The 24,735-nt window shown below is 39.3% G+C and overlaps 1 protein-coding gene across 2 annotated transcripts in view; it reads right to left on the reverse strand.

The window, feature by feature from the left end:
- Positions 1-24,735, reverse strand: part of LOC113099917 (BAH and coiled-coil domain-containing protein 1-like) — an 80,273-nt gene that overhangs the window by 37,395 nt on the left and 18,143 nt on the right. For both annotated transcript variants that reach the window (XM_026264830.1, XM_026264829.1), the window contains exon 2: positions 4,722-4,898. In XM_026264830.1, coding sequence (XP_026120615.1) covers positions 4,722-4,898 — 177 coding nt within the window. The remainder of the gene's footprint in view (positions 1-4,721; positions 4,899-24,735) is intronic.

Genomic DNA, 24,735 nt, shown 5'->3' on the forward strand with positions numbered 1-24,735 from the left:
TAGAGACACACACACCCTCACTAATCATATATATGTGAACAAAGATTTCTGGAAAGAAAAGGGAGTGAGAGAGTTAAGTGTCTCTGTTACAGTTCATTATTACCACAAAATTTTCTATTTAATATTTGTTGTCTTGATAATGTATTTCTTGCTGATTATTCATTTATTTTCTTTTACTTAATAGATAATAGTTAAATAAAAATCATTTTTAAAAGGTATTTACTTTTATTTGTTACAACACAGATATAGTAATTGCCATTTTATTTTTGCATTACATAATTTGTCATGCAAATAAAAGTTTGTCATTGAAACTGATATCAGGGGAAAAAAAGGAGTGCAATATAAAAAGAAAACAGGACTGACTCTAACATGCCCATCTAACTCTCTAATTGAAGCGAAGCAGCCAAACGAAGCAGGCAGATGGAGGGAGGAGAGAGCAAAACAGAGAGACCAAGAGGAGGGGATCTTGTCAGCTCCGTTAATTGTGAGATGTGCTGAATCATCGAATCAATTTTCAGTAGCCATTAACACTAACTTCAGGAATCATTCTAAGATGCTGATTTGCTGCTTAAGAAGAATTTATTATTAATAATGTATGAAAACAGCTGTGTTTCTTAATATTTTGATGGAAGCTGTGATACGTTTTTTTTTTTCAGGAGTGCATTTTAAAACTGCTCAAACAACCTACATTTTGAGTCAGAAAGGTTATATATATATAAATGAATATGAGAAATGGTTATCTGTAATAAATAGTAAGAGAAGGTGTTACAACCTCAAAGCAACAAATGTTGAAAAAAAGTTTTAAAAGAGAAGAAAAATAGAAAGGGGCAAACAAAAGCAGTAATGTAAAGGAAGAGTGGTTCAGTAAATTAACGAGAAGAACTCAGGTATTGAATGAGTGAGAGATAAAAGAAAGATGGACAATGAGATGGAGGGAAAGAGAGTATGCGTATGAAAAAGAGAGAGAGAGAGTCTCGGGTGGCAGATCTGTGTTTTGGCTGAGTGCCCGACACTGGAGTTTGGCCAGCTGGCAGCATGCCGATTGGGGCTTCCTGGATTCAGTCCTTAAAAACAATCATTTGGACAGTGTTTGTGTGTGAGTGTGTGTGGGGGGGAGAACATATATTTGAGCGGGTTTACATGAGCTACTGTAACCAATTATTTTCCTCGTATACTCTCATTTATAATGAAATATACAAACTGTCTCCATGTCCTTTCCCAGGTTAAACACACACACACACACACACACTCATTCACAGTCACTGCATCCAGCTTGTCAAGCCTGGCTTCCTCCACCAGCTGGGACTTTAAAGGTGATCCCCTCTCTGTTGCTTTGAGCCAATTCCCTTCTCTCTCACACAAATGTAGTGCACAGACCTACCTGACATCCTCACACACACTCATAGTATAAAATCTTAGAGCTTTTGCTGTTCCGACTTCACTTCTACTGCTCCAGGCATTTTACATTAACATCCAACGAAGCACTCAGCTGTGTGGTTAATGCCTCTCACAACACTTGTTTAGAGGATTTAGAGGGCACAATTGTGTGTAAGTGTGTGCGCGAAAGAAAAAGGGATAGAATAAACACAAGCATCCTTTCGTCAGGCACACAATCACAACCTGATGTTTACAGATGGGAAAGCAGGTGTCCAGGGTGATAGTACTGTGTGTAGCCTTTTACAGGAAAACATTTATGGAAAAGGTTAAAAATATTTAAAATCTTCATAAACTAAATTCACTCACAAGCATGCATGCTTAGAATTAAAGGGACAGCTCACCCCATAATGTACTCATCCTCATGTCATCCTAAACCTGTATGATTCTCTTTCTTTTGTGGAACCTAAAAGAAGAATGTTTTAACAATATCCTGGCCACTATTTTTAGTATAATGAATTTAAACGGGGCTGTCAAGTTCCAAAATCACAAAAAGGAACATGAAAGTATCATACTCGTGGTGATTCATATAATTTATGAGCAGTATTCTATATCTTTTAAAGTCATACGGCAGCCTAAAACAAAAACAAAACAAAACAAAAAAATATTTTTGAAATTATTCAATAAAAAAGATACAACTCTAAAACCATTATTTAGGAAACTGGATTCGGTTCTTGAATTGAACTCCTTAATTCAACACAAAGCCACAGCACTGCCATGAAATTAAAATAAAAACATATATTATTGATCTAATTGTGAAAAATTCATCCATGCATTTCTTTTTTTTTTTTTTTACCTCAAAAGTTTTAACTAAAATATCTTAACCATCATCCAAACGATAGACAGAAGCTCCTGCTCTACATTTCTTTCTTTTTTTTTTCCATTCACTCGGATGAACGTCAAAACATGGAATAAAAGACTTGTCACTACTTCCATAACACTGCAACTTTAACTGCTCACCTAAGGGGACTATTATCAGTGGTAATGACTAAAATGTCAGTCTCTTTGCCACAAGCTATTATATTGTATTGCACAGGTGTCATGTGAACCACTTTTATTTTGTTTTTATGTCCTTTCTGGAGTTTGACAGTTATTATATTTACTTTGCATAGAAAAGAGCATTGTAATTGACGCTAATTGTGCTCCAGTGTTTTGAATATTCTGAGTATAACGGTAAAGAGTCCACTCATCCATATCTTGTGTTTTCTGTTTGGAAAACACACACCTTTGACTGATCTGTCTGCCATGAGGCAGTTGGACGTTTAGTTATCTGGTTATCAGTTAGGTTGAGCCAGCATGTCTCATCGTTGGCTCATTTCTATGATATGACTACAAACACAAATTTTCTCAGATACACATTTACTCACACATGCACACACACACCTGACCGGGGGAGATAAAGGAGGCACTGAAAAGCGGTGCCTGACCACAAACTGTTCATAGCCAAAAGAGGAGCCGTGGGGCCAAAAGGCAGAGAAGACACACACACACACACACACACATGCTTAACAGAGTCCGGAAGCCAGTACCTCCCTGTGGTGATGCTTCTAACCCTCAGCATCTCTCAGTTAAAACCGCATTCACGTACCCACACAGATGCACACCCCATGTGTGACTATGGGTTGTATGGGCAGGAAGTAGACCGTTGCTGCTGGGTTTAACCATAAGGGTCACGAGACCCCTAGGTCTGGCTGAGGAAACCCCACATCGCCCCCCCAAAATAATGAGCCTTTAATGCAAATTGCAACATCTCTTTGCAGTCAGGTGGCCACACGACTGTAGCAACCAGCCCAAATTCCCCATAAAATCCTATCACAATGATGCTCTAAATGCATTTCCTCACCTTTCCTTTCATTTCTTTTTTTCTTTTTGCTTTTAAGGTAATTTACTAAATTGCCGACAGATATTACAGCACCATGCTCATAAAGTTAATGAATATTAATTAACAATTTCCAGGACCACAGAGGAGATCCCGCTACATCCAATCAACTAACACTTTTCTCTCCTGTTCTCCCCCTATCACCCCCCTGGCCTAATGGGTCAGGTGGGGCATCACATCACTGATAGCTGGACCGTCTCCAGGGGAACGAGGCAGGGGTAATTGCATGACTCGTTTTGATGACATGCTTTTTATGCAAATGAAGGAGGGAGTGCAGGGACATAGCTGTGGGGGATGGAACAGAGCCATCCAATCAGCCGCTTCGAGGGGCTAAACACAATTAAAGACTGATTCAGATAATGAGCTCTTATCATCATGATGGGGCTGTTTGCATCATTATAGACACATTCTGTTATTAATATTATTGTTATTAGTTTTATTATTATTATTTTTATGGTGGTAATCAGAAGCATCATCATTATAGTTATGATTATTGTTTTGATGGTTTATATAAAGCTCCGTGTGCAGCAGAATATGCACTAGATCAGCTGCGCTGCTGTATTTTTTACCCTCTCCCTCTAACTCTCTCATTCCGTCTCACACGCGCAGATTTGTTCAGTCATTCAGTTACAGTAGTGCTGGGTGCCAGCAGTAACACCACTGTGTTCACTGCCAACCACAATTACTGTTCCATTCTGCCAGCTGCCAAGAGCTCCGCAGATACAGAGCAGTTAACCCACACCGAGACACACACACACACACACACTTGTACTCGGTCGTACATGGATCTGTGAAAATACCAATAGCGAGTGCTCAGCTGTGTATACTATTTAAAAAGAACAGCCATGTGCGCATTTTAACACAAATACACGCTGTGCTCACACATACACTTAAGGCATAAACATTTATATAAAGAAATACATACATTTGGACAGTCTAAATTAAAATTAAAAGCAGACTGAGTGCTTGTAAGTGGAAAAACACATTCGAGATCATATAAGAAATAGAACTGAAGAAAGCAGTGCACTAATATAGCGTAGCACACTGACTCACTCTCAAACATACTCTAAATTGTGCTTTTTTCGTCCACGTAAGGTAATGTCCGCTATAAAGTGTTTCTAGTTTCTACAGTGTTAGTATAGCAGAACAGCAGAGTGCAAAGAAAGAAAGAAAGATATTAATGGATGGTACTACAGATACTGCATATAGAATGATAGATAGAAAGAGAATGATAAAAGAACGACGAACAGAAAGACAGATGAAAAAGATGGATGAAAGAACAATAGATACTGCAGAAATTGTGATGAATGAATTGATGGAAATTTAGATAGATAGATAGATAGATAGATAGACAGATAGACAGATAGATAGATAGATAGATAGATAGATAGATAGATAGATAGATCACCTTCGTGTGAGTGTGTGAACCAGATCTGTGACGGGGCTGTGGAATGAGATCCAGAGCGATAGGGCGGAGAAGAGGGGGATGATGGGTGTCCGCTGGGGTGGGAGGGGGGCGATCCCAGACTGCTGGCCAGAAACGTTCCCATGAAGGAGGCAGAGGAGTTCCCTATCAGTCCACTGCCTGCAGGACAAAATTAAACAATTGTTAAAACTCAGACCAATCTTCAAAATGACAGTATTATTGAATTCAATTATTAAAAATTCTAATGTGGACCTTCACAATTACAGTGCAGCCATTATAAAGAGACAATACATGAAGATTTGATAAATTTACCGAATTCTAACATTCAGCCTAAAAAAATTGTTCTAATTAAATTAGACAAATGTGGGGAAATACTAAATAAATTACCATGAATAAAAGTTTAGAAGAGATACAGACAGGGATATAGAAAGAGGGGTCATGAAACGTTAAAAAGAGAGAGAGCGTTTTGGAACATAAGCACGCAGTCTGTTCTAAAACATGGTTCATTAATGAAGCCCCTGCGATCTCTCTGCTGTAACCCCTCTCTCTCTCTCTCTCTTTCTCTCTCTCTCTCTCAGACACACACACACACACACACACACACACACACAATTTGCAACAAGACCTACAAAGGAGATTAAAAAACAGGTCGTAATATACTCTCATCCAAATAATGATTACCACATGATATCCAAAGGTGGGCTTCTGTCTGACAAGCCAGCAGGGAGAAAATAATGCTAAATGCTAATAACCAAACTGCAACAAACCACAAGTTAGCACAGAAAAACACAGATGCAAGCAAAAAAGAGGGTGATGGAATGATAATGAGGAAACCCTGGATCGAAGAGCATCAAAAAGATACAACTTTATTCATCCCTGAAGGAAAATGTGCAAGACTTTATACATTCGAGCCAACAAGGGTTAAATCAAATACATTTAACCCTTGCACAATACATGCGTGCACAATACATACAAACCAAACAGATGGTCATTTATTTCCACACACATCTTTTTTTTTTCTCAACACGGAAATAAACAAAGCGAATTTGCAATGCTCCAATAAGCTTGATTAACCTATATGCTACAAAGGAATGGTTTTAATAAAGTTTAAACATAATCTAATTTAAAGATAAGGCAGTTTACCAGAGACGATTCGCTCGTGGTCCGATACAACATGTAAAATCATCAAATCAGCCTATTAATAAACACAGAGCTTAATAGAATGAGTTGCTCTTAAAACGATGTCTGCACAACATTTAAAAGATTAACAACATTGAATTCTGAGCAGATGAAAAAAACACCACACGTGATGTTAGTTTCAGTTCATACCGCTGTGGTTTCCTGTGTGTCTCCCCTGACAAAGACCCTGCCCTTGTGTCCTCTAAAACACCACCAATTAAACAGCGAGGTGAAGGCAAGTGCGGTTTAATTTCCTAAACTGATAAAAGTTAATTAACGTGGGTGAGAGGGATGAGGTTAAGGAAGACGTTTATGGGTGTGAAATTACTAAATGACTGCTCTCACAAGATAAACAGAGCGCCAGGCCACAGCTCAAGCCCCAGGCAGAAACAACAGCAAGCAGAGGGGAAAAAGTCAAGAAAGCAGGAAAAGACCAGTGGAATTACAGGTCTGGAAAGACATTAGACCGCTGGTGCCAGGGTGGATGCTGGGATCGCAGCCGTCAAGACACTTTGTCTCTTCTCACCCACTCACTTGCCTCAGGATGAAAGCTGGCTTTTTGCACTGGTCTAGGAACAGTTTTCCGGCTACATGAAACGGTTTAATCGAAGCTACAGAATTCCCAGCACTTTACAGTCATCTCCTCCTCCCAAATGTCCCTACTATACCATCCCACAGGCTTTACTAACGAAATGAAAGGCCTGTGTTTTCCAAGAGAGCTCCAGTCATTATTCACAATAAAATATTGTGCTTTTCTTCTAATATATAACTGCATATTTGAATTAAAATGTATATAAATGTATATAAATCTTGATAATAAATTCTTAGTAAATTGGTCAAGATTTACACTGAATTTTATGGAAAGCATTGAAAAACCCACAGCAGTCGCTCATTCTGCCCTCCTACAGACTTGGGAAAGCTAAATATTAAATCTATGATTAATGAAATGAAAATGAATGAAAGCAGAAAAAAAGGGAAACCTGATCCACCCTGGCCTGGTTTAAAGACCATGTGTGAACCCGCATGATTCAACTTTGCCGGCATGGATAGCCCGGCAGTCTCTGCCTCAGACAGCACACCCACAGATTTCCGACACTGACCGTCTGATGGATACTGAACACAAAACTAGAAAGCACTCATGAGACTCACAGCAACACAAGATCTGTGCACAGAGGTTCATCCAGGAGGGAAACAAAAATGTGTTTACAAGGCACCAGATTAATATTATGAGCTTGAGAGGATGAACTAATCACTGGATTCTCATCTAAATGGCACAGAGAACTGTATGCAGACTGGACCAGACTTTACACCATAAGACAAAAGTCTGGTTTGCACTACCCCCACTGTACTGAACAGCATTTGAAGCCCTCACTCCTCCTCTCCTCTACACCCTCCGCCAACTTCCCTTTAATAAAACGTTTCCTCTTGTTTGCTTTGCTTTATTGACTTTTCTCTCTCTTTTTTCTGTCTCGAGCATGCCGTGGGCCGAGCGTCAGCTGCAAAGGCTGAAATTATTGCCTGCGCCCATCCTACTAACTTCCCCCCTCCTTCCACCATCTCTAATAAACCAAACTGCAGAAATGAAATGCTGTTGATACATGAACAGAGGGAATGGAGGGAAGGAGAGGATGGCGGGAGGTCTGAAAAGAAACATAGTTGCAAAAACGGCATGTGTGGGGTGGCTAGCTGATCCTGGGGAACCCCATTCGCTGTGAAAAAACAGCGGCAGAGTCATTGCGGCGGGAATACAGCGAGCTATAAAGGATGATGCTGTCTTGTCAGGCGGATCCCCAATGGGAATGTGTGTTTATTTACGTCCGTGGTGTGAAACACGGCTGAACGAGAGAGAGTGACTCTTGTGTGAGCGCTTAAGGAAATCAGGTCATGTGCATACTAATCGTCTGATTCCAGGCTCAGAGCGACATTAATCCAATTAAGGAATTAAAAGGAAAAATCCTAAAGAGTGGGAGCCACACACAAACACACACTCACGTAACCGCCAATTGCACAAGTGCATGTTCAGCCTTGTCATCAAATGAGAGTCCCCCAGCGCTGCCCTTCAGTGGAACAAGACTTGTGTGAGAGACCAATAGAGAGAGAGGCAGAGAGCATGATGGGGAAAAAAAGTCAAGTCAGAGGTTTGGATTATGTGTTACTTGTTTACATCAGAGATCCAAATGAAGTGCGATCCATCAGCAGACACAATAGCTTGAGGTTCTAATGGCTCTGTGTGTATACATTACAGCAGCTGTCACTCCCTCCCCCTCTCTCTCTCTCTCTCTCTCTCTAGCCCCTTTCACACTGCACGTCGGACCCGCAATATTCCCGTAACATTGCCTGGTCGCCTTCTGTGTGAAAGCAACCACGTCCCGGAATTGATTACCGAATCGAACCCGGGTCGGGGACATAGTAACATTGCGGTAATCGATCCGGAACGAGCGCTGTGTGAACAAAAGCCAGATCTAATTCCGTGTCGAAGTGATGACGCGCGTTATCGCGCGACTCTTTTACCGGCTGTTTTGAAGCAAGATCAACATTCGCGACGAAAACATATGTGCAAACTGTAATGAAGCAGAGATCAGTTAGTTCCTCACTTTCCGCGCTGACGCTGAGATCGTTTGCTTGCTTCAGTTAAAGTATAACGTGACAAGCGTTGTCGACTCGTACATTACACGTCACGCGCTGATGTCACGTGTCGTTACGGGATCTTCAAGGGTTGTGTGTGAAAGCACGCACATATACCGGGTCATCACTGGCAGTGTGAAAGTGCCAAATCTAGCGACCAGGGAACAATTACAGGAACACTTTACCCCTGTATTTGCCGGAATGGCAGTGTGAAAGGGGCTTCTGTGAATCTCACTCTCTTCACAGGAGGATGTTTATGTCTACTGGTACTGAGTACTCAGTTGAACATACAGAGATAACACAAGTGCTGCTCCAACTACAGTGGAGAAAAAAATAGAGATCATCCTAAACTAGGCTATGTAGATTTCCCTAATATTATATTGTTAAATTAAAACAATAAACAAGCACACACAAATTTAAATTATACAGTCTATGTAAAATAAAAAATAAAAAATAAATAAATATCATTTAAAGCAGATATATTACAAATGTATACTTAATATATATTTTTTAATTTAGTAATATATTTCTCCATACATACATATTTGAATTAAATGGTTTTTTTTCCTGTAATAAATCAATTTATAAACAAACAAATAAATAAATACATTTATAATGTATACCAAATAAAAATAAAGAAAATACAAAAAAAGAAAATATAAAATGAACTACATATTTTGGATTTAATTATATATAATGTATTTTTGTAATATATTCATACACACATAACAATATCAAATATAACAGTTTTAGATAGTTGAGGCAATATAGGTAGGTATACATTCATATTAATAAATGTCAATAGATTTGAAAATATCACTGGCTATAATAAGCTGAATGAAAAAAAAAAGTGAAATACCTAATTCTGATTGGTCAGTCTGCTGTCAGTTATTTTCTATAAAGACGGCTAAACTACGTCATTTACAGCACTCAATTTCCAATGTAGCTGTGCCAGTTTTCATGTCTCTTGTATGACTCTGTATCCTCCTTCTCACATTATAAAACAGTTTAAATAATCCTCATCAATATTGTATTGCCTTTTTTTTTTACTCAGTAAGTAGCTGTGCAATAAACAGGATGATATACGGTCAGACAGTCAATATTGCAAAATAATCTCTGATAGGATCAACAGGATCCCAGCACATATGGTATATAAATCCTGTACTTAATTTAAGAACAACGGCTATCTCTGCAGGGATAACTAGGTAAGCATGCAAATGTGAGTGACCAAGCAAGCAATAGACAACCTCCACAAAATCACAAATAGAAAAGTCCAACTGTAAATATCTTACACACTGTAGCTACATCAGTGTGAGAGCTGGAATATGTCATAGATGGCAATGCTAGTGGAGGATGGGCATGAGAGACTTCATATTAAGGGTTTTGTCAGGGGAGTGGTTACTCATATGTGTGTGTGAAATGGGGGAGTGTGAGACTGTTTACACAGCTGGGTTCCACGCTCTCACACAACCCCACATCTCGCTGTCCCCCAAAACATGTGCCACTCCAGAAAACCCCAATATTTTCTCTCTTCACAGTCATAATAAATCGCCTTTGGGAGGGAGGAAGGGCAGGGCCTGCAGAAACAGCACACTTCTCTCACTGCCTGTTTGTTTTGTGTCTCTATGCCGTGACTCAGTCAGTTTGGGATCGTGCCGTACGAGAGGATATTTTTGAAGTCGTTTGGTTTTGGCCCGATCGCTTGTGAGAATGAGTCTAAACTGACAAGGGAGTATTTAGAGTAATCCACATGTAAAAGTAGCATTAGTCATTAATCATTCCTGTTCCTAAACACTAAAATGTCAGAGACAGGAAGGATTTAAATGAACATGACACTGAATATATAACCCGGCTCTCACTGGAGGCCTATTCCCAGGTTGCGCTCTAAAATTACACTCGTAAGGATGTTGCTGGAAGAAATATAATATTTTAATAGTTTCGCATTATGAACAGACTGAAATTTAAGTTACTGATAATCTTCTCCTCCAGTAAGCTGTTAACTGCTGCAACCAGATCACTAAGTAAGTTGAACTCAAGAATCAGATCAGGTTAATTGAGTCAACTGGAACAAATGATTCATTCGGATCATCTGTTCTCTCAAGAATTTGCCAAGGAAAGCTGGGGCAGATGTCAAGGTTTCAGTGATTAACAAGTCTGCTTCTCACACCTTTGCCATTTCAGTAAATTAAATGTATTTTGTGTTTTATAAAATAAAATAGTAAAAAGGACACGATTAAGATCATGCAACAATATCTGTGGAGCAATACCCTCAGGGATAACTAGTTTCATCCAAGCAGGGCTTTAGAAAAATCCACTTAATCACATCACAACTGCACATCGTACTTTACGACAGGAAGCAAGAATCAGGGTCAACTTACACCTACAATCTGCTGCACATGTCTGCTTTTGGAGTGAACACCAAAACAGGCAGGAAATAAAAAGCGAACCGATTAACAACTACAGCTCACACTGCGAAGAACACGCTCCATTTTTCCAAGAACCACTAGAGATGGGCTGCTGTTTTGGAATTTCCTCCCTGATGATGTCATTTGTAAATATTGTGCCAAAAAGGCAGATCTGCTATTTTTCTGCATTTAAATTTTAATTTAATTTGTCATTGGTTTGTGCTTTTTTTTTTTTACTTTCTACTTTCTCTGTTGTGTTAGTGGATATGCCATCCATGGTATTCACTGGTCGGGAATTAGAGGAAGCGTCTTCTCCTGGGAATGAGTGGGTGTGTGGTCTTGTATGTGTGTGAGTGTGCAACTCTGGAAGTGAGTTAATTCCCAGAGGATTGGGACACACCACACCCCAGAACCGCCACAAACTTTTTGCAGCAAGCAGTCGCAGTATCTCAGTGGTGTGTCTGTCTGTGTGTCACATGTGGGTCGTCCTATGGCTGGACTATCAAACATAGCTGTGCAGCTTCTCAGGATGAGGTATGTCAAACCACACTAAATAACTCACACAGAGTGCATAAAATATGTTGAGAAAAAGAGAAATAGGAGAAGGGGGAATTTTAACTAGCAACATTGAAAGAAAGGAGCAGACAGAAAGCATATAACACACAGTAGAAAACCAAAGGCCTAGAGATCTATAGCTGAAGTCCGACAGCCAGGTCTGCGGGTCGGAGTGTTTGTGTAGGCACAGACAGCACAGCTGGCGGGAACGACGGAGCATCGTTTGCTGGACAGTAAAAGTGCATCGTGCATGTAAAGAAACAGAACTGCAAACCACCCAAAGAGAAAAAGAAAACAATGACGGATAGTCTAGAAGCTACACCATGAAGTGAATGAGTAATGCAAATGTAAAAAATAAAAATAAAATAAACAACATTTGTTTTCTGGTAAGATAAATGCTTAGCCCTGTTACACACTCTATGCAAGTATGTGAAAACACTCCTAGCTATGCAAGGTCTGTTTCATACTCAAAATTGAACTGTAATGTGTCAAAATACATTTCATAATGCTAAACAAGTACATGCTGCATTCTCAAGTTTCCACTAGAGGCACTATTCTCCGGTCAGTTTTCTCAGCTCAACTATAATCATGCACCAAAATGTCTGCAACATAAAAATATGTCAACATTTTGTTGCCTAAGCAGTTTTGGAGTGCCAAAATCATTGTTTCATTGTTGACTATTTTCAGAGATTGTTACAGTGCTTGGCAAGAACAGTTCAGACCTGGCAAGAAACTCAATTTTATTTTCTGATGAAAACAGAACATTAATAAGTCAGCATGGCCACAAAACTGAAACTGAAATTTCTAATTAGTACGTGCTATTTTGTCACCTCCAGATGTTGGATTCAGACTACACATAATTTTGGTCTGGAAAACCGGGAGGACGTGTTCAACTGCATTTTCAAATATGACAAATAGCTGTTACGTCTCCATTGTGAATCAATTAAAAGCATTCACACAAGCCAGCACTCACACAGGGTATAACTTTAAATCAGCGATAGGTTTTCAGCCCCCTTATTAAGAACCCAGTCAATTCAAACTGTAGCTGTCAATCAAAAATCACACCCAGACTACAGTAAGTACACATCCTGAGAGTGTGTATGTGTGGAAACGCACATGTGAGACTCGGAGATGAGAGTAAAAGAGAACAGACGAAACAATAGCGGTGATGAGCAGACGTACACACACTCCAGAACACAACACACACAGCTCTCCGCTGGCACTGCCAACCTTCCATTTCCATATATGAATGTTTGAATCAGCCCCCCTGTGTGTGAAAACACCCCTCTATGATCAGCAGGTCTCTAAAAATCACTCCACCTTCAGAACAAAACAGAGAGCGAGAGAGTGAAAGGGGATAAACACAGCAGTACAAGGTCAAACATTAAACCTATACACACACATAAAAATCACACACACAGTCCTTTACAACACAAACATGGCAGTCTGGGTCAACTTGGGGTTTGCAGATAGGACACCAGCCTCACACACAGACAGAGCGTTGTCCAAAAATGAGTTTGCACAGACAGCATCTAAAATGACCAACATATGTAGCGTTTTATGGTGTTTGCTAGCATGCTGGTGTATGCATCAGGTTTCTATGCTAGTATAATGAGGTAGATTCCTTAGCTATCAGATACGTGGTCTGCTTCTCTCCATCGCACTTTCGCTCTCCCATCTATGGAAGCTTGTTTCTGCCTCAGAGTAGTAAAAATAAAAAAGGTAACTCTAAGATGAAGTTTAAAATATGATATAAAATCACTGTTGCAATTGCAAGATATAAAGCCACATTATAAGATATAGTTAGATTGTTGCATGTAAGATTATAAAGTTACAATTGCATGAAATAATGTTGCAAATGTTAGACATAGTAACATAGTGGGATATAAATTTGCTAAAGAGTCACAATTATGCAATGTAATATGACATATAAAGTGCAATATTACATATAAAAAGAACAAAGTGGCAATTACAAAAGTCACATTGTGTGATATAAAGTTGCAAATATGAGAAACTAAGTTGCAATCATGTAATATAGTCACATTGTACAATATACAAATATGAGAAACAAATTTGCAACTACATGAGTCACATTGTATGATGTAAAGCTGCAAAAATTAGAAACCAAGTTGCAGTTATGTGATAAAAAAGTTGAATTGTGTGATATACAGTTGCAAAAATGAGAAACCAAGTTGTAGTTATTGGAAAGTCACATTGTGTGATATAAAGGTAATTTAATTTAATTGTGAAATGTAAATATGTTTTGGTATTTTTATTCCAAGGCAGAAATAGGCTTCCAGGCTTATCACTTACATTCACGTGTTAGGACTAAAAAAAAATCATGCCAGGCTTTTCGGCTGGAACATTTTCTTCCTCTCCTAATACTTCATGTTCTTCTACTGTTTCGTTGCTAATTCTTTCTCTGACACATCAATTTCATCCTCAATAGCCATATTATCTACATGAATTTTAACCTGGGCAGATCACAGGTCCACTCACCCGTTACCCTCCTTCCACACCACCCTGGATTTTAATGGGGAAAACTTGCCCTCATTCCCCCGGAATCAGCATATTGCGGTCACCGTCACTTCATTGTGTTATCTAAGCAAACATGAGCAATGTTGAAATGTCATAATTCGTGCTCTCTACCTCATTAAATCTCTTTTTGTCCCTTTGCCGCTTCCTGTGGCTCCTCTCCTGCTAAAGATGCTGCACTAGTGGCTAGCGCTCTACGCTCCAGCGCTTACGGTAAACTCACACACGCTCTCGCACCCTCTCAGACATATGGGTGCTGTCAGCCCGCCTCGGCTAGGCTAATTACATGCAACAAGCAAAGCCACCATTTGTTCCAAACGGAACGATTCAATTGTTTGCTACGAGCATTTGTTTTCATGCTAATCTGCCTGTTGTCACAAGAGCACTTTGGCTCAGGGGCCAAATATCATTCCATGTCCCCCTGATCTACCCTCTGTTCAATCCTGAGTGTCGGCATGGGAAAGGAGGCAAGGACTTATCCAGGGAATATGAGATGGAGCTCTCAGTATTAACTAATGATAGGACGGCGTCCAAAACCTGGGGCTCAGCAAGAGACACTTCCCAACCCGAGGGGTGAGAGTAGAGAAACCGGGGATAGTGCATGGAATTAATATGGAGTCAAACTCTTCTGCTCTCTGGATCAACCTGGCATGCCGAGCTGGAGGCAGAGGCCAAAGCATAATAGATCTCGGCGGGCTACTGGACGGACCTAACGGGTTCTGGATGGATGACTGAATGATGGTTTGTGTTTTCTAACCAGAACAGTGCCACGGCGCTCCCAGTATGGGATTCCTGATGTAGACCAGCAAGTTCCTCTTTCGTTCTCTTCCCAGTATTCTTCTCTCTTGTTTTGACTTGAGTTCTTCTTTTCCATTGGCACTGTATGGAGAAAATCATATTCCCTTTCCCACTGGGCTCATGCAGTTGCACTGATATGGAAAATTATTTCAGAGGCAGCCTGAACCGTAAACGCTATTTTGTTTTCTTTTTTTCTCTGCCTCGCTCTCTCTCTCTCTCTCTAACACACACACACACCTCATTTTCCTCCCTCTCTTTCGTACCCTTTCTCTGTTTCCTTCATTCTCTGTTGGGAGGATATATTCCAAGGCCTTGAGAGCACACTCAGTGAGGGTGATTTGGCTGCTCTGTCCATTCCACAAAGAGCAAGAGGTGAGAAATCCATTTAGCATGTACAATACCCTTCACACACACCTGAATCACACCAGGTGCATGCTTTCAAATCGACCGACTCGGCTAACACTCCTCCATTCAGTCCATTCACAGAGGCAAAGTCAGACTCGCTGTGCCTCTCTTTTCTGGATTATGTTTTGTATCATCCACACCGCTGGTGGAGAATTTGACCCACAGTAAGCAGAGATTCTTTGCCAGGTCAGAGCCGTCTCCCGTGGGCAGCGGGTTTCTGTGAGCTGAGTCTGGGGGAAGAAAGCCGCTCTATTTCATGGGTGGAAATTCACAAGGCATCCAGCGAGACTGGAAAACAGGCCCAGTGTGAGACAGATTCCTGTAATAGATGACTAATACATTGCTTATCCTCACACCACTGTGTGTTTGTGCATATTGGCGGTGTCTCTTTGGTTTTAGCTTGAGTGTGTGCGTGCATTACAGTCTTCTCTCTGTTTTTTTGAGCATCCTTCCATTCGGGTTTCTCCGGCACAATCCTGACAACAAGTTGCCACGTGGCATTGCAAAGAAAAGCCAAATTATATCTTAAAAAGTTGTTTAAGTTACTTAAAAAGTGTTAGACTGCAATGATAAAATTTTGATTATTGGCTTGAGAGAGAAAAAAGTTTGAAATGTCTTAAATTTTGAAGAATTCATAGGTACGGTGAGATAAATTTATGAACCAGTTAGGAAAAAGCCAAAATTCCATGCCTGCTGAATTTACGTGATTTGTGATTTACTAAGTTCCTGCCATTCCGATTCAAATTCTGATTAAACTTAAGACCTATTAAATTCATTTTAAGGGGCCACTCAGCTAGTACATACTGTACACAGCACACACACACACACATACACACACAGTACGTCCGGTTCACAGAACTTAATTTTCCCTAAGGAACAACATGTTTCACAAGCAAGAACATGCTTTGTCTGAACAGAAAGGGAGAGAGGGAATGAAGAAAATAGAGGAAATAATGCAAAGTAAGTGTTTTGGTGTTGGCAGCTTACAGTTGGAGGACGATACTTATCCATCTATCTTTCACTCCCTTTCTTCCTAATTCCCAGATCCTGTCTTTTTCATTATCATTTCAATCTTTCATTTCATCCATTCTTTCCCAGAAGCCCTTGCCCTTCCCATCAGGCTGATTCTAACGCACAAAGCACATCATCATTGTTTTTAATCAATGTCCATCTTGATTATTTTCAACGTCTTCACCAGTCCTACCAAGAGCATTCAGTGCACGCGGTCTTAGTGCTCATTAGACCCACATGGATTCTGCAGATATTTTGTTGAATCTTCTGCACTGTAGAATTCTTTGGGTTTAAACATGGCATTAATGCATTAAACTGAGCTGAGAGTGATAGACTCTTTATTGTTTGGACAAAAGCACAATTAAAGGAACCATAACGTACATAAAATCTCTAAAATTAGGAATGTAAATTTTTGGTAGTTATTTTCATTTCAAGTCTGTTGAACTGGTTAATGTATATAAAAATAGCTGATAACTGATAAATGGCTGCATACAGTTTTGTTTAAATAAACAAAACATTTAAAAAATAAAAATCAATCGTTTTAAATGCTATATTATTGAAAAATCTAATATAGATATGAAAAATCTATATTAATTTAGAAATTTGCTATTTATTACCTTCAAGTGAGTGTTAGATGAAACCAAAGGTAATTTAAATTATAAAAAAGTGGGGAAAATAAGCATGTACAGTTACATATACAATATGGACTTATAAAAATGAAGAAATGTAGAAAAACAAATCTGGTAACGATATATTGTGAATCAATTTTTTAGAGAGATGGGTCTAAAATGAGACGTGCCAATGTGCAAGTGATTTGTAATAAAAATAAACAATCATTTTAATCAAAGCAATGATATGAAAGTATATTCCATACTTTTCCCAGTTTCCCAGGCTTCTTTTCCCTGACCCTGGACCACAGCATCACTCCAGAGGCCTTTTTGCAAGACTGCAGCCACACAGAGGAACCAAAGATCCCACACAGTACTGACAGCTCACTGAGAAGTAATTCCTACCCTTGAATCACAAGACCTTCTAAAACTTTCCATAAAGCTGTAAAGATTAAACCAGGTCAAAAATGAATCTAGGGAGTCGGTATGTCTAAGGTTCAACTCTTGACAAATCATCAGCGCTTAGTATTTACACAAGCAACTCAAAACGCATGTCATAGATTTCAGGCAGATTCAAAATTGCACAGTCACATCCAAAAAGCCAGATGATGAAAGTTCATGAAAAATCTGCAGCCGCTGTATCAAGAAATAATAAACAGCACATGAGACAACTTTACTTACTGAGAGAGTTTTGCCAAACTAATCACCCATGCCTACCATTAACTTAGTCCTAACATTTACACAACTTTGAAGCATGAGCCAAATCAGTTTTTGGAACCGCAGCAAACATTCATATATCCTGCGCTGGTATCAAGACCTGAGCTTTCTCAGGGCCTCACTCCCACTCCTGTGAGTGAGAAAATCCAGAGCAGGCCAGCAGATGCAAGACAGAGCTGACCACGACTCGACACCCGCCTGAATCTGCTCAGAGCCCAACCCTTGCTGGAATCTCCCCAGGGGTTAGGAGAGTGCTCAGATTGAAAACAGAGCTGAGAAGATAAGCCTGCCGGCTGCAACGGCCAAGGACTCTCTGCCCCACGGTGCAAGGCCTGGTGCTGGCGTGTACTCTGGGGGAGGCGAGGGAAGATTCTTTTGGGTTTGGAGAAAGAAGACAGGAAGAGCAGAAAAGGAAGACTGAGTCAGAGAGGTTAGAAAGACAGAGGAAGCAAGTAAAGGCGAATGAGGCACAGCTGATCATGTCCATAAGTGACCACTGGCTTCGGTGTGTAAATATGCTCTCAGAGGAGGTTTGTGGGGAAACAAATAAACAAAAAATGAAACAAACATGATCTTCCAAATATCTGAATTGTTTCTCCAAGACTGCAATGAGATTTAATGTAAGTCTCAAAAATTATAATTTTTGTTATTTTTTTACAGTTCACTCCGAACTACAAAAGATTGTACTTTCACATTTACTATAAATAAAATATTTTTTTTTTCATTACATTATATATATTTTCCATCACGTTTAAAAAAAAAATCCTTTACGATTTTCTTTTCTTAAAAAAATAAATAAAACGTTTTTTAAATTTCTAAATATTCTTTAAAAGAATATATAATTTTTCAGGGGGGGGAAAATCATCAATAAACTCAGTTTTGCTAGAAAACACATAACATGGGTTATCAGGACCTTCCTAAGGCCCGTTCACATCTAAGTCACTTCTAAGAATAGGTAAGTCCACACCACTGAGATCATTTTTAAGAGCTCAAGCATTTAAAGTGGCAGATGATAAAACTGCATCACACACTTAATAAACAGAACATTACTGTGTTTGGTGTGGAATATAGTTTAGAGTTAGCATTCTTAATGTGGATAGGTCTTAAGGTTCCCGAGCCATGAAAGAGCAACCTCTGAGCAATAATTTCCTCTGCTTGTGTTTGCATGTGAGAGCAGGTGCTTTGGGAAACCACAGGGGTTAAACACATGCAGATGAAAAAGTTCTTCTACAGAGATCAGACAGTCGTCTTATCTTCCTCTCCTCATCATTGCTCTACTGAGGGCTAAATATTACACCCTTACTCTTTACAGTGAACCTGCCCAGGGGCCTCTTTCTTGTTTTTCCTGCCTCTGGACTCCACCAGTCAGGGCACAAAACGGAGAGTCTGAGGCTGGTAAAGCACTACCAGAGACTCATCTGAATCTGCTTGCACTAAAGTTGAGTTATGCCTTCCATCACACAGCCGCATTCATCCATGACATTCAGATGTCTGCTGGACATCTGGTGAAATAAAGCAGCAACTCTTTCCAGCTGTGGAGTAAAATTTGGGGGCGCTTCCTGCAATCTGTACATTCGCAGCAAAGGTCATCTTCACAGGGGAGGGTGCACAGACAGAGGCATCATCTGACCTCGTGACGTTACTGCCAAAGAGATATCAGCCAATACCTGCTATGCTCAGATGTTGCTCTTCCACAGCTCAGCTAGAGACATAATGGAGCTCTCAGTCACATTTAAAGGGACAATCCACCCAAAAAAAAAAAAAAAAAAAAATCTCATGTCATTCCAAACCCGTAAGACTTTCTTTCTTCAGTGGAACACAAAAAAAGAATGTTGGAACCATGTTCTTTCAATTCTCATTGACTTCAATTGGATTTTGTTATACATACAATGAGAGTCAATGGGAACCAAAACTCTTTTGTTAGCAACATTGTTCAAAATATTAGATTTTATTTTCCACAGAAGAAAGCAAATCATACTATTTTCCTCCTAAAAGGTGATGTATGTGATGCTTTTGAGTGTTCTGAAATGACAAATTAATATGGTTACTGCTCTGGGTGTGTGTTCACGGTGTGTGTGTGTGTGTGTGTGTGTGTTTAATTCTGTGTGTGTGCACTTTGGATGTGTTAAATGCAGAGCACAAATTCTGAGCATGGATCACCATGTCATGTCACTTTCACTTTATTCTCTCAGCCCAAAAATGTGAGAAAGAGGATTTGCTCTCTATTTAATCAGAGTCTAGGAGGTGAAAAACTGATATTAACAAAAATATATATATATATTTAAAAATATTAAAAACAAATTATATATATTTTTTATATAACAAATTTAAATGTACTACCAATACTGTACAACATAATAACACCTATCATAATTTGTCTTCAATAAAAGCCAGTTTGATTTATATTAATCTTACTACATTAAACATATTTTTAACTTGTTTATAGTTAAAACAGCACAAAATCTGACTTTGATAAAATACACTTGTATTCAAATGTCTAAATTCTCTGGTCCTCAAGAAAATTGCTCTTGTTTCAAGAACTTTTAGAGGTTTTAACTGAAAAAACAAAAAGGGGAGCTTTTTATTTATTATCAGGAAAATATCCCAATATTTTCTATTAATTAATCTAACTGCTATTTAGGAACAATATGGCAACAACTGAGATATTAAAGAGCTTCCTATAGCCTATTTTCACTGATTAAAACTAATGAATGTACTTTCACAGGCCACACACACACACACACACACACACACACACACACAAACACATGTACTCACAGTGAGTTCAATCATGATGGGGAGTAATACTCTGCATATTCGATCCCTGGCCGATCTAGAATCAATAACTGCCAGTGTTGTATTGTCACAAATGCCAATTAACAGGGTCTCTCTACAAATGCTGACTTGTTGATCCAGCACTCCTTCTCATTCTCGCTTTCTCTCTCAGTCTCTTCAGTTCGGTCTCATTCTCTTTTTTGCACACATAAACACCGCATGTGCACGCCACTACCTGTGTGGAATTACTGAATGCTTCCAGGCTTGTGAGGTAAATAAATCTGTTGAAATAAAGTGGGAGGACCTGAGCTGGTTGCCGTAATGGAGAGAAACTGCTGCCATATTTCAGCAAAAGAAAATCTGAATCTCTTTAATAACATATAAAAAGTCAATTCAGAACACAGTAAAACGGTCCAGCTTTCCTTAAGTACCTGACCACAGCTGTGTGCTTTTGTTCCAAGAGGGACAGTAGTATGAGTTGTCGCAATGCATCCTGGGATTGCCTTCTCTTCAAATGCTTCATGGAATCTGGCCAAAACGATGCAACACAATTAAGTTTGGACCTTTTTGAAAAGCATTCGCTCTGGGAACGCACCTATGATTGCTTAAAATGCAGCCTACGTTGGAAGCTCACTATGTGTGTGTGTGTGTGTGTGTGTGTTGCAGGCTGACAGAAGTGCACATGGCCTCTGTGCGGTGTGCTCAGATCAGCACCTTCCCAAGAGTTCAACCTTTTAACAGGTTGAGCTCTGTAACCACCAAGAGACTTGGCAGCATGCTGCGTACCGACAGTGTGTGTGTGTGAGTGTGTGTGTGTGTGTGTGTGTGTGTGTGTGTGTGTTGAGAGTCAGAGCGCAGTCCCTGCTTTGAGATGTTTTGACATAAAGCAACAACACAAGTGACAGGGGTACTTACTCAGACAGGAAGCCTGATCTCATATGCTTACACACAAACGCAAACACGCATGTGAGCACACACACATACACAACTGGTTCATTAATGCAGGACTGAATTCTTATTAACACCAGCGAATCCCTCTGTTCAATGTAATTAGGAAAGAAATCGTTCATTTTCACTTTTTATTTCAAAACAAAAAGCATTAGAAGAATTATATGACATAAAAACTAAGTGCCCTCAGTGGGTTTTATTCATTTATAATTAAATACACATAGAAAAGTTTCAAGAAACAATTCAGACCGATTAAGTACAGGTGCATACACACATAAATGTGTTCTTTCTCTTAATCTTGATGAATCTGGAATATTCTAAATGGAGGAGCGCATAATCAACACAATACATGTCAAGATCATCTGCATATAAGGCTTTAGCGTGACAGCCATCTCTACAAACATATCCTTGAAACACAATAAATATTTTTGTTTCTCTGATATAAGCTATTGTAGGACCCCTTATTTATTCAGTTTTTAATATAATTATTATAAACCTTATTTTAATACATATATGTGTTTGCATGTGTGTATATGCACATTTACACATGCATTCAGGAAAATAATTGATTTAAAAAAAAATCAAAATGTTTTTCAATGAAAAATGAATAAATAAATAAATTCTAAAGGATCACGTGATGCTGAAGACTGGAGTAATGCCTGCTGAAAGTGTAACAGGAATATGTTACACTGTAAAATATAATCAAATGGAACACAGTCATTTTAAATTGTAAAACTGTAAAACTGACAAAATTTTGAACTGCATTGATATTTTACAATATAGCAGTTTTTACTGTATTTTTACTGTACTTTCAAAAACAAAACAAAAAACTCTCACCAACTCCAAATTTTGAACAAGTATATGGAAACTTTCTACTTCTTTATTTTATTTGACATATTTATATATATATAAAGGGGGAAAAAATCTGAAGCAGATAAAATTCTAAATTATTGATGAATCATGATATCTGGTTTACACAGGACACCCATTGTCAAGACCACATCAAAAGCTTCATGCGGTGCTTTACTGCCAGCACAGTGCGATAAAAGAGCTGGTCCTGGTCCAGCATGGTACTGATCTGTATAATGTTTGTTATGTGAAGCTATTTGAAGGGATGAGCATTGATATCAGTGTGGTGCAGGTTCAGAGCATGTCGATCTGTGTCGATCTGGCTGGGTTGGCTTTGGCCTGCAGCCCTGAGCCCTTGGCTAGACCATTAACTTGTTTTAAATCTGCATGCGACTGTAGTAGCATGCTGTACACACTATACGGGCAAGTTTAATTCAGTATTTCCTCGTTAGAGTTGTGCACAGTGAAACGCACTCAGACATACACACACACTCATGCACACAAAGGACTCCTGTGTTAGGAATGTTTATTCAGGGCTGACCGTGTGCTGCTCTCTCTGATAAGGGAGCAGTTAAGTCAACAGTGGACAGCGGGTCTGCCGGTGAGCATGTTAGCCACTGTTTGTTCAACAATCTGTTTACAGTAAACACTTTGACCGCAAGTCTGATCCCCTTCACACCTTACTACCTACAGCGCCCTCTAGCAGTGTCGCCCCCTACTGATAGCAGCCTATTTTGGTTAGTTAAAATGAGGAAAAACATAGAAATCCATTGTATACTACCAGTGAAAAGGTTTGAGTCACTCGACATTTTGTTTCTTATGATCATAAGTACACTTTTTATATAAAATCCTATGCTTAAAATTAAATAAAAAATAAGAATGCGGATGACACAATCAGGCTCAACTCTGCCAAACATCAGGCACCAGAAGAATAAGGCATATTGGTGCCATGATGAGAGAGCACTAATGTGAGAAAAATAAAAAGCTATAAGTTGAATAAGAATAAGAATGATTAACAGGTCAGTCTCAACCATCCCCTTCATCATCTCACTACTGTGAGTTTTTACTAAAACCTGTGCACCTTTTTTGTCATTTCCATTAGGATGACTTCTACCTACTTTTTCGCTCTTAGTTTTCTTTTGCTAATGCTTCTCACCCTGCTTTCTAATTCCTCTTCAGTCTCACAGTTACTGAGGGAACAACATAGAAAAGCAGGACGCAGAGAGCAGATCCCCCAAGAGAACCAAACCAAGTGATCTGAATCATCTTAAAGGAGCAGCAAAAAAAATGGAAATGAAGAATAAATGAAAGAAGGAAAAGGATAAACCATTGCAACTGAGAGATTTCCATGGCACAATTCAAGAAATGCAAACTCTCAGTCATGAAAGATAGAGGCTCCTTACAATTTAAATGAGGCCACAACCACCAAATGGGAACTGTATTGGTCCAGAACTAGCGCTCATAAAAATCAACGACTGGCACCATATGGGGCCCAAATCAGCATGAAGTTTCAAAAATTACACACTTCACCTTTAACACTACATCTTTACAGTTCTTTGTTTCCATATTCACAACTCTCGATTAGAGTTTCCACATTCACACTCTCTCTTTGGAGATTTGTATAGGTTCAGCAGCTGTCATTCAAACCCTACAGGCACCAGACTGGAGGTTTCTGAGATTTCACTCCAGGTATCCGCCCCTATACTCTCACACACTGCCACAGAAATCACGGAGCAGTCCTTAAAGCGCTCATCTGTCTGCCTGTCAAGAGACCGAAAGACACCCCAGACTATAGAGCTCAGAATCCCCCAGAGATGAGAATGACAGAAGAGACAAAGAGAGAGAGATGAGTGTAGAGGAAGGGCGGAGCAGAGGGTGGATGAGTGCGTCTGGGGAACTGGGGGACGCTCTCACATCATCAAGGGCAGAGGTGCATGCTGCATCTCTCACACACTAAAAAGGTGGCTGTGCGTCTAGACTCACACACACACATACATATACAACATATAAATGCAAAGTTATGCAGTTACAAAGACATCAGCATGCAGGAAAATGGGCACTCAATGCATAAGAACCAACACACTCTCTATACAAACAGAATAAACATGGTTCATGCAAAAATCAACCGACACACACACATAAGTTGTCCCAGTGGTCTCAAAGAGAGCTGATGATTGGCTGACAAGCCAGCTGGGGTTTTTATTATTCCTGTGATGGCGAAAGAGGGGAACCAATCAGAAGCAGCCGCAGGGGTCCAGGCACCAGGCTGATTAGATTCCCCCAAATTGGTAGTTAACATGAAGGTAATAATAACTAGTACATGCACCATAAACAAAACAAAATTCACTTCACATAAACACATCCATATAGAAACGATATAAGTGACAGAAAACGATTGCACTTCAGTTGATTCAATTGTCATGATGATATACATGACTTGATCAAAATTTGTAACCAAATCAAATTTATGCTGTTTGTAAAAAAAAACAAAAAACATCAAAGTTGTAAATAAAAGAATAATGTAGTACATTTTACACAAAAACACTATTTCAGTTTATCAAAATCTAATTCAATTCAGTGTGCCAT

This window comes from Carassius auratus, unplaced genomic scaffold, assembly GCF_003368295.1.
Source record: "Carassius auratus strain Wakin unplaced genomic scaffold, ASM336829v1 scaf_tig00217086, whole genome shotgun sequence".
NCBI classification, from domain to species: Eukaryota; Metazoa; Chordata; class Actinopteri; order Cypriniformes; family Cyprinidae; genus Carassius; species Carassius auratus.